This window comes from Anguilla rostrata, chromosome 2 (assembly GCF_018555375.3).
Source record: "Anguilla rostrata isolate EN2019 chromosome 2, ASM1855537v3, whole genome shotgun sequence".
Classification (NCBI taxonomy): Eukaryota; Metazoa; Chordata; class Actinopteri; order Anguilliformes; family Anguillidae; genus Anguilla; species Anguilla rostrata.
The window spans coordinates 15208824-15222102 of record NC_057934.1 but is presented as its reverse complement, the minus strand read 5'-3'; the positions used below and the strand labels follow the sequence as shown (position 1 = coordinate 15222102).

Below are 13279 nucleotides of genomic sequence, written 5' to 3'. Positions count from 1 at the left end.
AAGTCGTCCCATGTGAACAGAGATCATGATTCAGAGTCCCAATGCACAATTCTATTAGGGTGAATTTCATCTACAGGGGTTTGCTTGAAATAAAATCTCATTTTTAGGTTAGCCTCCTGCAGTTTTCAATTTTTACTATCCAATACCAAATTACAATTAAAAAAAATAATAATTTGAGAAAGCCAAGGTGAATGCCAAAGTTTACATTGTCTAATTAGGTTATGGGGAACAGTTTGTGAAGAAAATGATAATAAAATAGAATAAAATGACCAATAAAATGAAAAAGAGTCATCCAGAAATGACACTGGAACTGCTTGTGCTTTTAAAATGTAAAAAGCATTTAAGCTTGCCTCTATGCCTAAATAACCAACAATCAAAATACACTTAAATGACATTACAAAATATGCCAGACTACTTGCAAATGCATAGTAGACGGAAAGCAATGTCATTGGACAATGAAGGAATATGAAATATAAATTTGGGTTTTATTTATTTTTTTTTTTTACAGAAAAATATGGCAGTGCCAATATTTCTACAGAAAATCTAAATCCAAATTGCACAATTTTTGCAACTTTAAAACATCTAATAAATGCGCACAATTTGAAATAAAACAGCAACCCCGCATATACAAGTAATCCATGTCCTTTACGTAAAAACTATTAGAAGTTACTTATAAAAATATAAAAATAAACAAGGCTAAAGTCAGTCAAGCAGAGGAAAGTAAATGCACGCTATAAAACTACATAAAAAACAAATTAAAACTATGTAAGCTTGCCGATTACTATATATACACACACTAAACATTCAGCTCATTTCTGCCTGGTACGTCTCACTGGTTTGGCCTCTTCTGAGCTTGTACTGTCCGCCTTCTTTTCAGCCTTTGCTCTTCCTCGAGTGGCAGTTTCTGCAGGAGAAAGAAAATGACTTGCAAAATAAAAGGACCCCTCAATCAGGACAGTTAGCAAATAGTTTGCATGCAATTTATGCGTGCAAGAAACTGACCGTAGAAAGAACTCTGTGCTTTTAAAGGTGAATATGGGCTCATGGTAGCATTGATCTCCCTAAATCTACAAATTGTAAATTTAACCAAATGCTTTGCTTGTTAATAACCACCACCTGGATTCCATTTTTTTTTTTTTAAATCAGTAGGGCTACTTTGATGGCTATTAATTCAGGATTTGTTACTTACGTTTAGCACTTTCCCTTTTTATTTTGGTACGGCACTCCTCTTGGGCTGGCACAGGTTTCACATCATCTTGGGCCATCTTTCTCCCGCCCCGTCTAGCAGGCCTTGGGGTTTCCATGATTGGCTTTGTTTCTTCCACCTCTTTAGCAAGCGCCTTCCCTGACTTTTTTGCAGTGCCCCTTTTTGCTTTGTTTGACTCGTCCTCAATTTTGGTTTCATCCACTTTTGTCGTCCTGCCTCTAGCCCTCTTAGGCAGGGAATCAAGGCTCACAGACTCACTAGTCGAGTCATTATCACCAGTAACCTCATCTGTATCTTTCTGTGTCAATTTCCTTTTTGTCCCTCTTTTTGCAAGGGGGACATCGTCTTTTACAGGGTCGGATTTAGGTTTAACAGCCTGCGTTCTTCCTTTTCTTGTGGACTGAGCCTTTTCCGTGTACGGTTCTGAACCCTGCTGCCCAGTCGGCTGAACGGCGGATTTCTTTCCAGCTCTTCCTCTGCGTGGGACAGGTTGCGGCTCCAAATTCACTTTGGTTTCATCAGCCCCGTTCTCAGCAAGTCCTGCAGTTGATCCTTCACTGATCATCGACCGTCTTTGCTGAGATCCTTCTTCAGAACTGGGTGACACTGCAATTTCAGTGGTATGTGAAATCGCCAAATCAGAAGTCCAATTGACAGATTTCTTTGCAGGAACTCGTTTCACATTCTTGATACTGGTTGCAGTTTCTACACTTCTATCAGCTTCAAGAACTCCACCTTTTCGTGAGCCAGCTTTTCCTCGTCCATTTTTCACAAGATCATTTGACGATGAAGTGTCAGGTATGCAGTCTCCATCCAAAGGTGCAGAAGGAACATCAAGAGCAACTGAATCAGAAATCTTAGCCTGTCTTCTCGTCCCCCTCACCTTCTTGGGGGACTTGGTAGAACATTCTGTGGATGAAATTTCAGCTTGGACTGAAGTCACCTCTGCTGTGCTGTCCAAATTCTGAGCCTTTCTACCCCTGCCACGACCAGACTTTAAAGAAGGAGCAGGGGAAGCAACCGTTTGCGAGGCCAAACTGTCAACTGCACCACGACGTCCTCTTTTTGGGAGGACCTCGAGTGATGTCTGAACCTCCGTCACAAGGGCCTTAGCTTTCCTTCCTCGTCCAGACTTAACAACAGGTACCTCTTCCTTTGACTCGGGCAAACAGTTTCCAACATCAGACTGCTTGGCATCAGACACAATGCTCTCCATAGCTTGTGCTACACTGTTATCAACCTCACTCGTTTCAGCTTGTTTTGGCTTTCTTCCTCTTCTAGGTTTTATGATGGGTACAGGTGCAGGCATTGTCTCCGGTGCATCATCAATTTTTTTAGGTGCTGGGGACATTTCAATGCATTTGATCCTGTCGCTCTCATTACTCTCATCAGCTACATCTGTTACTTTTGCCTTTTTGCCTCTACCAATTTTTCTAACAGGAGCTGTGGAAGTGTCATTTTGAGGAATTTCTTTGGTTTTCTTTCCTCTTCTTCCTTTAGCAGGGACCAGATCAGGAACAGGCTCTTCTGCAATTTCCATGTCTGAACCTCTCACTTCATCACCACCTTCCATTTTGGACTCCATATTTTCACTTTGCTTTTCTTCAATGGTAGCCTTTTCAAATTCTTCCAATTTCTTTGCCCCCTTTCTTCGTGTTGATTTGATTGGAGCTGCAACAACTGAGCTGATTGGCTCTTCCTTGATTTCTGAGATTTTTTGACGGGTCCTCTTTATTACAGTAGCTGCTACCTGACGCGCTTGTCTACCTCGTTTAGGTTTTTCCTCAGGCAAATTCTGGTCTACATCACCTGCACTGTTGATTTCTGCATCATTTTGAGCCTTTGCAGGGTCACCGTTGTTTGCATCATCCCCTGAAATATTTTCCACTTGTTTTTGCGATCTTCCCCTCACAGATTTTTTTGTAGCATTACTTTTGGTTTCCTCAGGCATCAGCCTAATGGATTCTTCTTTAGAAGCCATCTCTGCTTCTGTAAATGTGCATTTTAAATCAATATTATTTTTATTCATTTAAAATATGCAAAAAGATGGAAAAAAAAAATCATGCCTAGGCCTACATTTCAACCATATGGAACACAAAATAGTTACAACAATCGCCAGCATAGTGGGCTATTTTACCTTGAACAAATACAAACTTACCCATGAACATAATTGGACAATGAAGCATATTATGAAATTACAATGTTGGGTAGTTGTATACAATTGTAATGGCATGGTTTGACTGTAGTTTGCAAGCACGTTCATTTGTACAGTATTTTTCCTTTTAAATCGCTGACTGGTTTAAGTTTTCCTTTTGGGCTGCTTTGTTTACAAGAGCCTATTTCAGTTGTCAACGGCAGTGTTCATATGCAACACAGGCTACAAAGAATTTTATTTTATGCCATTTAGCTCAAACAACCAAATGGAAACTGGTTCAATGAGTATTCAACTGAACTGAACACTCACTGAAATGGCACGTAAACCTGACCAGTAACCAGAATAAAATTTTACCTGCTAATGGTGGCCAGGTGGGCAAGTTTCAAGGCCTGCTATATCGTTCCAAATGGGTTTAATATAAACACTCGACACCATCATTCACCATCAACTTAAATAAAATCAAATTAGATTAAAACCAGAATTCAAAGTACTGTCATTTTAACTTACCACCAGGAGCTGGAACACTCTTCTCAAATTGTGGAGAGGCACTCGTTTCTGAAACCTAAAAGGGATAAATGCAGAGATAAATTTTGTGGCCATCCGTCTTATTTGACTGAGCATATTGTGAATACAAGTAAGGACTTTACCTTTTCTTCAGAGGTTTCACACTCTTTAAAGCCAACTTCTGAGGGCAAATAATCTGATGGTTCTTCCATAAGCTCCTGTAACCCTGTAAAATCGTCGACTGCTACACCTTTCTGTCTGGGCGATTGCATCAATCTTCTGATTCCAAAGTGACTTTCAACAGGCTGCCCCTTTTGTTTAGGTGTCTTCATCAGCTGCTTCACTCCAGTTAAGTCTTCTACAGGCTCCACCTTTTGTTTGGGAGTCTGCATCAATCGCTTCAATCCAATCATGTCTTCTACAGGCTCACCCTTTTGCTTGGGAGTCTTCATCAAACGCTTCACACCAGTTGTGCATACCAGTGGAGTAGTCTTTATCTTTGGGGTCTTCATAACTTCTTTCACACCAACAAGATTAACTTCCTGAGACACCTTTGGTTCTCTTGGAGTTTTCAGTAACCTCTTAATTCCTCTGAGGTCTTCTACTTGTTGGACCTTTTGCTTTGGAGTTTTCATGATTTTCTTGACTCCTGTTAGACATGTCAGGGATTCAGCTTTTTGTTTAGGTGTCCTAATCCCCCTCTTCGGGACTGGGTCCAGTACTGGTTCTTCAGTAACCAAGGCAGTCATCACTGAATCACTTTCCTGATGAGCATCATCACCATTCATACTAGAATCCTGATCTTGGAGGAGCCATGCAATTGCCTCATTGTCATAAACTCCGTGTTTTTCAGTGCTGATGACACTTAATGGAGATACAACCATTTCACCTACAACATAACCAAATCAATTAAATTAACAAACATTAAGCTAACAAGGCAAAAACATGTCCAAGAATGTTACTATTAGAACTGTACCTAGATAAGCAAGTACAGGTTATGTAGACATTGTACATTAATAGTCCGCTACATATTGAAACTTTCTAGACATTCAATTTTCATAATTAGTGGTTCATCTTCTTTTTGAAATTTGTTTGACAAGCCTGCAGAACAATTCAAAAGTGTGTACTAAACTGCACTATACAGACAACGGGATCCAGCTGAACAGCTCAGACAGGTCCTGTTGGACAGAACAGCTTTTCAATCTTTTTCCAATGTCTGATACTCCTCAGCTTGACGTGATCAAAACAATACACCTCTGAGAAGCTGATTAGGAATTGTTTTTCTACAGTAGACAGATATTCAGCAATGTCACAATATTTCGTACTGCAAACCCAATGAAAAACCAAAATATCAGACTATATTTAACGGAAACTGATAAACTCACAAAATGGAGAATAAAGGGTAGATTAATGTGGCTGTTGAGAATCACCAAGTGCTGCATGATCAGACTACAGGAATTTAGAGAAGATGGTTCTGTTGTGAGAACGTACTTTATTTGTAACCTGGTTAATTCCATATTAGAATATTTAAAATCAGTTACCCATTTCCTCAGGTGTGTCCATCACAGAGAATTCGGTACAGGAAGTAGCATTAGCCTTTGGAGTCTCTGGGCAAAAACGGTCACTGTTCTGAATTCTCTTCTGCACATTCACAGGGGTGCGGAAGATCTCTGCAATTCCTGGAAGCATTGATGAAATGGTACAAAACCATGAAACGCAGACACAGTAAAATGGTGATCTGCTGTAAAATTCCAAACACAATACTAGAAAAATATAGCATTATGAATAGAGGCTAAACAAGTCTGGAAATAAAGTACCTGACAAGTCCTCATTGATTTTCATGTTCTTCCTCAGCAATGCAATATTGTGGACAATCTTTGGAGCACAACCTGCTGTTTGGGCTACCTTTGTATGGGCTTTCCCCACAACAATTGTAGCTGGAGAAGCCGCATGTCCAGTGCTAAAATGCTCTTTGATTTTCTTGGCCGGTGTCTGAAATGCAATTTTCGAAGTTAGTCTCAGGAATCTCAGCTTTGAAACCAAGTGCCAATCACGAAGGGTACACAAATTATATTAAGCACATTCATACACGTCACGTATAAGCAGATGTCTAGCCCAGTATGGACATGTTCAACTGCACATCAGTTAAATCCTTGTACCAACTGTGTAAGCAAAGATTACATTTCATTTTAAATTTCAGCCTTTTGCACAATCCTTCACTCAAACACCAGCTTGACCTTTGCTAACTTCAGTACAGATCACAAACTAATGTTTATACCAATTTTTTTTTAAAAACAAGTGTTTTCTTTAAAAACGCATGCTGACTGTAAAGTGGAAACAAAATTACCTGAAACATTATAAAACTGACGACATCCATAAGCTTACCTTCGGTTTCTTTACCACGGTTTTCTTGACAGTGGTTGCTTTTCTGGTACATTTCTTAGTAGTGGCAGAAGTCTGCGGCTTGCTCACACCAAATTTAACAATATCCGCCCAGGAGCTTACAACTAGAATACAGAAAGGGCAAAAGAATTTCTAAATATCACAGGTTTCTACTAAATTAAAAATAAATAATGCAATTTTTATTGTGTAATGAACCTGCCTGAACAGGGGAAGGCAGCACAAGTTCAGATGCTTACCTTTCAAATTTGCCCTAGAAGCTCCACTTCGTCTGGAGCGAATAACTTCAAGGACACTCTTTCTTGCGCTTTTAGGGGTTTTCTTTGATGTTGACTTCATGCTTTTTCTCCTCAATGGAACACTGGGCGTCACACACGTTGACATTTCCACAGCACCTGTGGCCTGATCAGCAACTGGGGAAGGAGTGCTAATGCGCGAGACCGAAAACCTGCCTTTTACAGAAGGCGTTTGGTGGAATGAGAAGCATTCCCTAAAGAACATCCCCGGAGATGGCGTTTTGGCAGTAGAACCGGAGGCCTTCTCGACAGGAAGAGGAGTCTTAGGCATTTCTGCTGCAGACTGACCAGGAGACATCTTCAATGCATCAGAGACTGATCTTCTACGACGTCCACTTGTCACAGGAGTAGAAGATGGACTTCCAACATCAGCAAGGACAGCCTCAGAAGGGGTCTTTGTTGATGTTAAGGGGGACTCCTTATTCGGCGTTCCGTTTAATTGCTTGATTGGAGTTTTTCCTGATAATGGGGTTTGAGGAGTCTTCTTACCAGGACTGAGAGATTTCCTGCCCTTTGGTACCACAGGATCTTGTGTGGATGGGGAGCGTTTTCCTTGGGATGAAGTTTCAGCAGGAGACTTCGGACCTACTGAATTCCTAACTTCAGATTTTTTTGGAGATGGGGTTTTAGCTTTTGTTTTAGGGAACTTGGCAGGAGAGACACTTTCGGGAGATGCTTTCTTGCCTGGACTGCGCTTGGGCGTTTTACTTTTCGGACTAGACGCTTCAGCACTCAACTCCTGTAAATTTAAACAAAATAAAATTAAACATTACATCAACGGTGCTTGCACAACAGTTGCATGGGTAGAGATGTGCACGAGCGTGACGAAACGTACCTCCATCAGGCCAACGGGAAAGGATCCCCTCAGGACCGTTTCTCTAAGAGCAGAGAGGCTGCGTCTCCCAGGCGTGGCACCTCTGCGAAGAGGAGAGTTGGGAGGAAGGCGTTTGTCAAACAGCTCCGGGCTCAGCTGACCGCCAAACGAGACTCTTTTCCTTTTGAGTTGAGGGCCGGGCAAATCGCTTTCAAGTTTTCCACTTTTGCGTTTTTTACCAGAGGATGTCGAAGTGCCTAGATAACAAAGCACAAAAACAACAGCAGTTAAAATTATTTATTTTCTAAATAATAATTTTTTAAAAAGATGGGTAAAGAAATGACATGTGATCAAAGCAATGGCCTACAGCAGTGCTTCTGAAATTCAGTCCTGAGGGATCCCTGGGTATGCTGGTTTCCATTCCAACCACAATCTTTCCAAACAGTTAATTTTGCTTAATTACACTTAATGTTTTGAGGGATAATTTACCCTATTAGGCCACATTATGCCAAGAAATAGCAATGTAAATTCCATATTCACATATGAAAAATGTGAATGTTTTTTTTTTTTTCTTTAAACTGATCAGATGAAAGACTAACTTGAATAGGCTCCTAATCAGTGGAGGAGAGGACACTAAAGCCACGAAAACTTAGCATATGGTCGATAATAAAGAATTCAAAGATAGTAAATGAGCCAAACCTGCACAGTATTAAGTTTAAGAACAATATTTTGAATTAATTTAAAATGTGTTTATCAACCATAATTGAGCTAAAGAACAGAAAACCAGCTATACAGGGGTCTCCCAAAACTGATCTTTGAAAAACACTGCTCTAAAAGGTGAATCCAAACATTCAGGGAATTATTAAAAATATTTAAAAAAAAGATTGCTTGGGGTCTTTAAATATTTCAAGTGTTCCATAGCTCAAGATGGATACTCCCTTTTCCAAATTTATAAACAAGAAAACAGCAGTTACTTTTGATGGAACATATGCAATTTCTGAAAATGAGAGGTCCAGATCTGATAGTGTGCACATTATGTCATGGACATGCACCTTAAGTTCAGTTCTGTTTGGAAGCCCATCAAAGAGATGCCGGAAGATTGGTGAAAATAGAAATTTCCATGTTACTAATACGGTCTCCTGCCCAGGGAAGTATAATATTGCATTCAACTTATAAATACATAAATAGATAAATAATCTCAACTGAATAAAAAGGGCTCAATACAGTATTCATGTCAGAGCATCTCACTGGTTCTTCATGCAAAATTAAAGAAAATGATATTAATTGCTCCGGCTCTTTAAATGCTTTCTTTGCACATTTACTCGGATTGGTAAACTGTGGGGCAAGGAGGTACAATTAAATCAGGCACCTGCATTGACGGATTTCTCTCCACTAGGTGGTGCTGTCGATTCAAGTTCAAGCAGCACATCGGAAGCTTGAAGCTTTTTTCCTGGAGATTTCCTGGGCGAGACCCTCCGAGGACTCGCAGCATCTTTGGCCTTTGGAGACTTTTCTTTTTGGACTGCCTCAGACACTTCAGCTTCTGACTCGCACTTGGCTTGTTTTAATTCGAGGACATCATGGCTATCGAGTGAGTGGGGTGTACCGGGTGTGCCTGGGGTCTCCGCAGAATTCTGACATGGAAGGACTGTGGATCCCTTGCTTCTCCTTCTCTTTGGAGTTTTTGAACTTTCAGTGCTTTGGAATGTTTCTTCCGAGACGCTGTTCTCCGACACAATCTGTCTCGCCACTTCACTGGCACAAAACTTTTGGGGAATGCCTTGTTGAGGCTTCTTTTGAGAGGTGGGAGTTCCCTTCTCCTCCGGGACAGACTTCTTTGCAGGAGTTCCCAGAGAACGTCTGCTTTCCTCAGGAGCGGCTTTGCTAGGTGTTGCAACCGGTTGGGAAGAGTCTTCCACCTGCCCCTCGGCTGGCAGTGCAGAAACAACGCTCACCTCCAGGGATGACTCAGAATTCACCTTGCTCCTTCTCTTGGTAGACTTGGGAGTTGCCTCACCGCCAAATCTACTTTCGGGCAGGGTGCTGTCCATTTGCTCCGCACAACCAACTGAGGACCTTCTTTTCTCTTTAGTCATCTTTTTTGGCCGTGGAGTGGACTGACCAACTCGAGGTGTGGACTCCGCTCCTCCCGTTTCTTCAGCCACCGTTTTGACTTCCACCGTCTTCTGAGGCTCGCGCCTGGAGAGCGGAGTTTTGGGTTGTGCCGCCTCAGCAGGCCTCCTCGGCGATTTCATGCTGAGATTTTGCTTTACCATTTGATACAGCTCACAGAAGGGAGACCGACTCTCCTTGTCGCTGGGTTTTCTTTGTTCCGGCCCAGTCTGATCCGCTTCTTTCGCTGTATCTTCATAATCTTTGACGGCAAGTGCCTGCACGTTACTGGTATTGGTTCCATCTTTCAGACAAGATGAGTCTGTTAATAGATTTAGTAAATTAAAATTAATGAGGTAAATGTATGATAAGGAAATGGCCATAAACTAGACAAACAATCTTTTACAAAGTAAATAAATTTGCATATGAACAATTTTGCATTACTTGGCTACGTGGCATTTTGCATCAGGGAGAATAAAAAAATTAAAAAAAACAGTGAGCCTAAACACCATCTCAACCACACATCACAAACGATGAAAGTTGTTGCACAAACCTGAAGTTAGCTCAGATGACTTCCTCCTTTCTCCAGTAATCAAAGTACCAGGATCTACCACCTGTTGGTCATGCAAAACCTATTAATAAATTGCATAAATAAAAAGCCTGAAACAAGATGCCAAACTTATCAAATCAAAATACTTTGATAGTCTATAACTTCTTTCAGTTGAGATACCTAAATGGTGATGAACTTCATAGCTTTTTGTATCAAACTTTGGGGGGAAAATAGGCACAAAGAAAACTATGGAATCCAGTCGTCACTAGCATGGGGGAAAGTTCTGAGAAGTTGATATTATCATTGCTGACAATGATAATGACAAAGGTTTTAAAAACACTGAAGTTACATATAAACTCATACCTGCAGAGTTTCACTTTTCCCTGCCAAAGAGGGTCTCTTTTTCTTGGGAGTTGGCGCCGGAGGATATTCAAACCTTGGTAATAGAATTAACTTGAAATTTATACTGTTTTCACCAACACCCATGAAACAACTTAAACGATCGTGCAGAAAATACTTCAGTGAAAAACAGCACTATTCGTTGAACTACAGCCCATTGTAAATATGAAAACTCGTGACTGAACTATTTATCTTAAAACAAATATTCACATCAACACCCACTTAAAACACCACGCCAAGAGTGTACAACTTACCTGAAAGAACGATCAATAATTGTGATTACATCTCCATGCTTCAAACGCTGAGCCTGTTTCATAGAATCTCCATTTATACGAGTTGGATTTACTAAACTCAAATTTGTTAACATGACCTGAAATGAAAAGAAATGTACATGTATTACAGATACAAAACCATAGGTCACTGCCAAGGTTATGCAACAAAGAAAATGCACCCATTTCGGATAGTTTACCTCTTTATTTTCGTTCAGATCAATTCTACAATGCTCCTTGGACACTTGAGGAAGTTGGATCCGAATATCACAATCTGGTTTCCTGCAAAATGATATGGTAATGTAATGCAAGTGACTACACGCAAGAGAAGCCATTATCCAGTTAAGTACCCGCTTATGAGGAAATGTTATCTAAACAGTTTATAGGTTTACGTTATTTCTATTCGGCTACATTTTTCGTAATTGAAGAAATCAGCTTACCTCCCGAACAAGCAAGCTGCTGTTAGCGGGAATTCGGTTCCATCTCCTCCACTCCTCTTGATTACAACTATCTTTCCGTGCAAAGGCATGTTGCTTTCTTACCTAAACAAAACATTTGTCTTAATATGAGCTAACGTGGCTCATCACTCTACACAGTGTCTAACGTCAACTAAGAAATTGAGATCGCTAGTTTTAAAACATAATAACGTTAAATCAGATTTTCAAAGTTCTGCCTTTAGCTAATAAATGAACAAATGTTCACCAAACGGGTGTGTGAAAGAACTAGATTGTTAACGTTAAAAACCAAGCATAATGACGTCAAATTGGTTACTTTGGTTTCAACACAATTCATCATACTGGCCGCTGAACACGAGGGCCAGCTACCGAAGTTATATCTCTTTAGCTAGCAAGCAAGCCAAAATCAACCCGCTAATTTATCGAAGCAAAATCACGAACATGGCCATGTGGTTACATTACAGCTGGCATGCCATTGTGTCGTGTATCTACACAGATTTATCTATTGATTCATAGCTCTATGCTGCAACATTTCTTTTTCTTTTTGTTGCATTTTAGCTGGCCAACTCGGAGCGAAAACCGCAACCTTGGTAATTAATTTCATCCACATTTTGACAGGCTAAAAATATGCATTTCCCAAATAATCTAACATTACCACCTTAAACTTTCAACTTAAGGTACTCAAGGTAATTAGTAACTTTCTGCAGTTAACGTTAAGTAGTTAACATTAGCTAGCACTTCCCATGAGCTTGCAAGCGAGAAACGTTTGACTGTATATTTTATTTAGCTAGCTAGTGCCAACTTTAGTTCAAACTTTAGCTAACCAGTTACCTATCTAGTTAGTTAATTTTGCATACACATCAACACAGCCCTTTAAACTGCAAGACAACAGTTCAGTAGCATTAGCTTAAACTACATTAGAAAAAAACGCGGGCAATTGGCTATCTTAATCAGCCCACTAGTTAGCCAAGTAAACTAAGGCTATGATAGCTAGCAATTAGCAGACCTAACTAGGTACACTAAAGATATACCAAGAGCAGCCATCACACTGTATCTAATATGTCGTTGGTAGATTACACACTGGACTGACCTGTATAAAATTCCTTTAAAGTAACGGGACTTCCATCAATGTTGAAAGGACATTACTTCGCCGTAATTTAAAAGAAAATAAAATCACAGGACTGTGTGACAGACCGTCGCAACCTCGTTTCCTGCATCTAATACGTCAATATACACAGGCACATGTTGAAGTAAATGTGTTCTGTGTTGTTAAAGCAGCTATATATCCCTCCGCCACTAACCTATCAAAATGTACTTATTGAAGGTAACATTACTGTAACGATAAGTATAAAATCAGAAATGTACTTTTGCACATTATTTACAATGGAAAAAAGGCATAACTGAAATATTAAAACTTTAGGAAATATTATATTAAGAACTACTTTGTTTCGTACTGTGTGGAACGATATCAAGGCGAAGCACTGATCACAATTTGAAAATGTTTGAAATTCCGCGCGAACTGCATCCATTGGCTCTAATGTAATGATGCGAAGACTGCAACAAGACGGAAGTGGTTTGGATTTGAAAAAAACTGTAACGGACAACGCAGATAGCCAATAGACAAGTTTCTTCGACCACGCCTCCTTTTCCGCTTCCGGGCTAATTGTTTACCTAGCGTAAGGTGTTGTTTTAACCTGGTAACTTGTGTGTTTCAAACTACTGTTTTTAACTACAATGCAAATCAAATGGGAACATTCATCGACTTATATTGGTAAGGGAAGGTGTTGTGTTTATCCCACACCCCTATACAGTACACACCTGGCCCAAAATAACGTTCAGCAAAATTTGTTCCTACTTCGTGGAAGTACTTTTAGTTACATCACAGAGATTTAACTTGCAGAAAAAAACATGATGATCATGCAAAGCACTTCGCATCAAATAATTACTGGCAAAATTGTCGCTGTCACCTTATTTTCTAAATAAAAATGTAAAGCAATGCTATTCAGTAAAAACATTTCTTTAAGCATATAATGATGGTACCCGCTAACTCCAGCCAATGTCTTGAACAAAGAGTGATCTTTGAACAATAATAAATAGAAGTAGAAGTAAAAAGAAAAT

At 40.0% G+C, this 13279-nt stretch overlaps 1 protein-coding gene across 2 annotated transcripts; it reads right to left on the bottom strand.

Moving 5' to 3' along the window:
• Positions 1–466: 466 nt before the first annotated feature.
• mki67 (marker of proliferation Ki-67) lies at positions 467–12410 on the bottom strand. 2 transcript variants are annotated; one of them, XM_064320744.1, is made up of 16 exons: positions 12252–12410; positions 11147–11248; positions 10907–10988; positions 10692–10807; positions 10402–10474; positions 10042–10120; positions 8746–9810; positions 7398–7633; positions 6506–7301; positions 6252–6373; positions 5684–5858; positions 5408–5545; positions 4010–4755; positions 3870–3924; positions 1190–3196; positions 467–904 (listed from the first exon to the last, which is right to left on the bottom strand). In XM_064320744.1, exons 2-16 carry the CDS (start codon positions 11233–11235, stop codon positions 810–812), a joined length of 5874 nt encoding a protein of 1957 aa, XP_064176814.1. In that variant the 5' UTR covers positions 11236–11248; positions 12252–12410; the 3' UTR covers positions 467–809. The 2 variants fall into 2 exon arrangements, with proteins under 2 accessions (XP_064176814.1, XP_064176815.1); XM_064320745.1 differs by having other exon boundaries at positions 10042–10102; positions 12252–12409.
• Positions 12411–13279: the final 869 nt, after the last annotated feature.

Coding starts and splice junctions, on each gene's coding strand:
- mki67 (XM_064320744.1), bottom strand. CDS start 11,235: ATGCCTTTGCACGGAAAGATAGTTGTAATCAAGAGGAGTGGAGGAGAT. Junction 9,811..10,041: donor GTCATCTGAGCTAACTTCAG/GTTTGTGCAACA, acceptor ATCTATTAACAG/ACTCATCTTGTCTGAAAGAT. Junction 7,634..8,745: donor AGAGAAATCCGTCAATGCAG/GTGCCTGATTTA, acceptor TTTGTTATCTAG/GCACTTCGACATCCTCTGGT.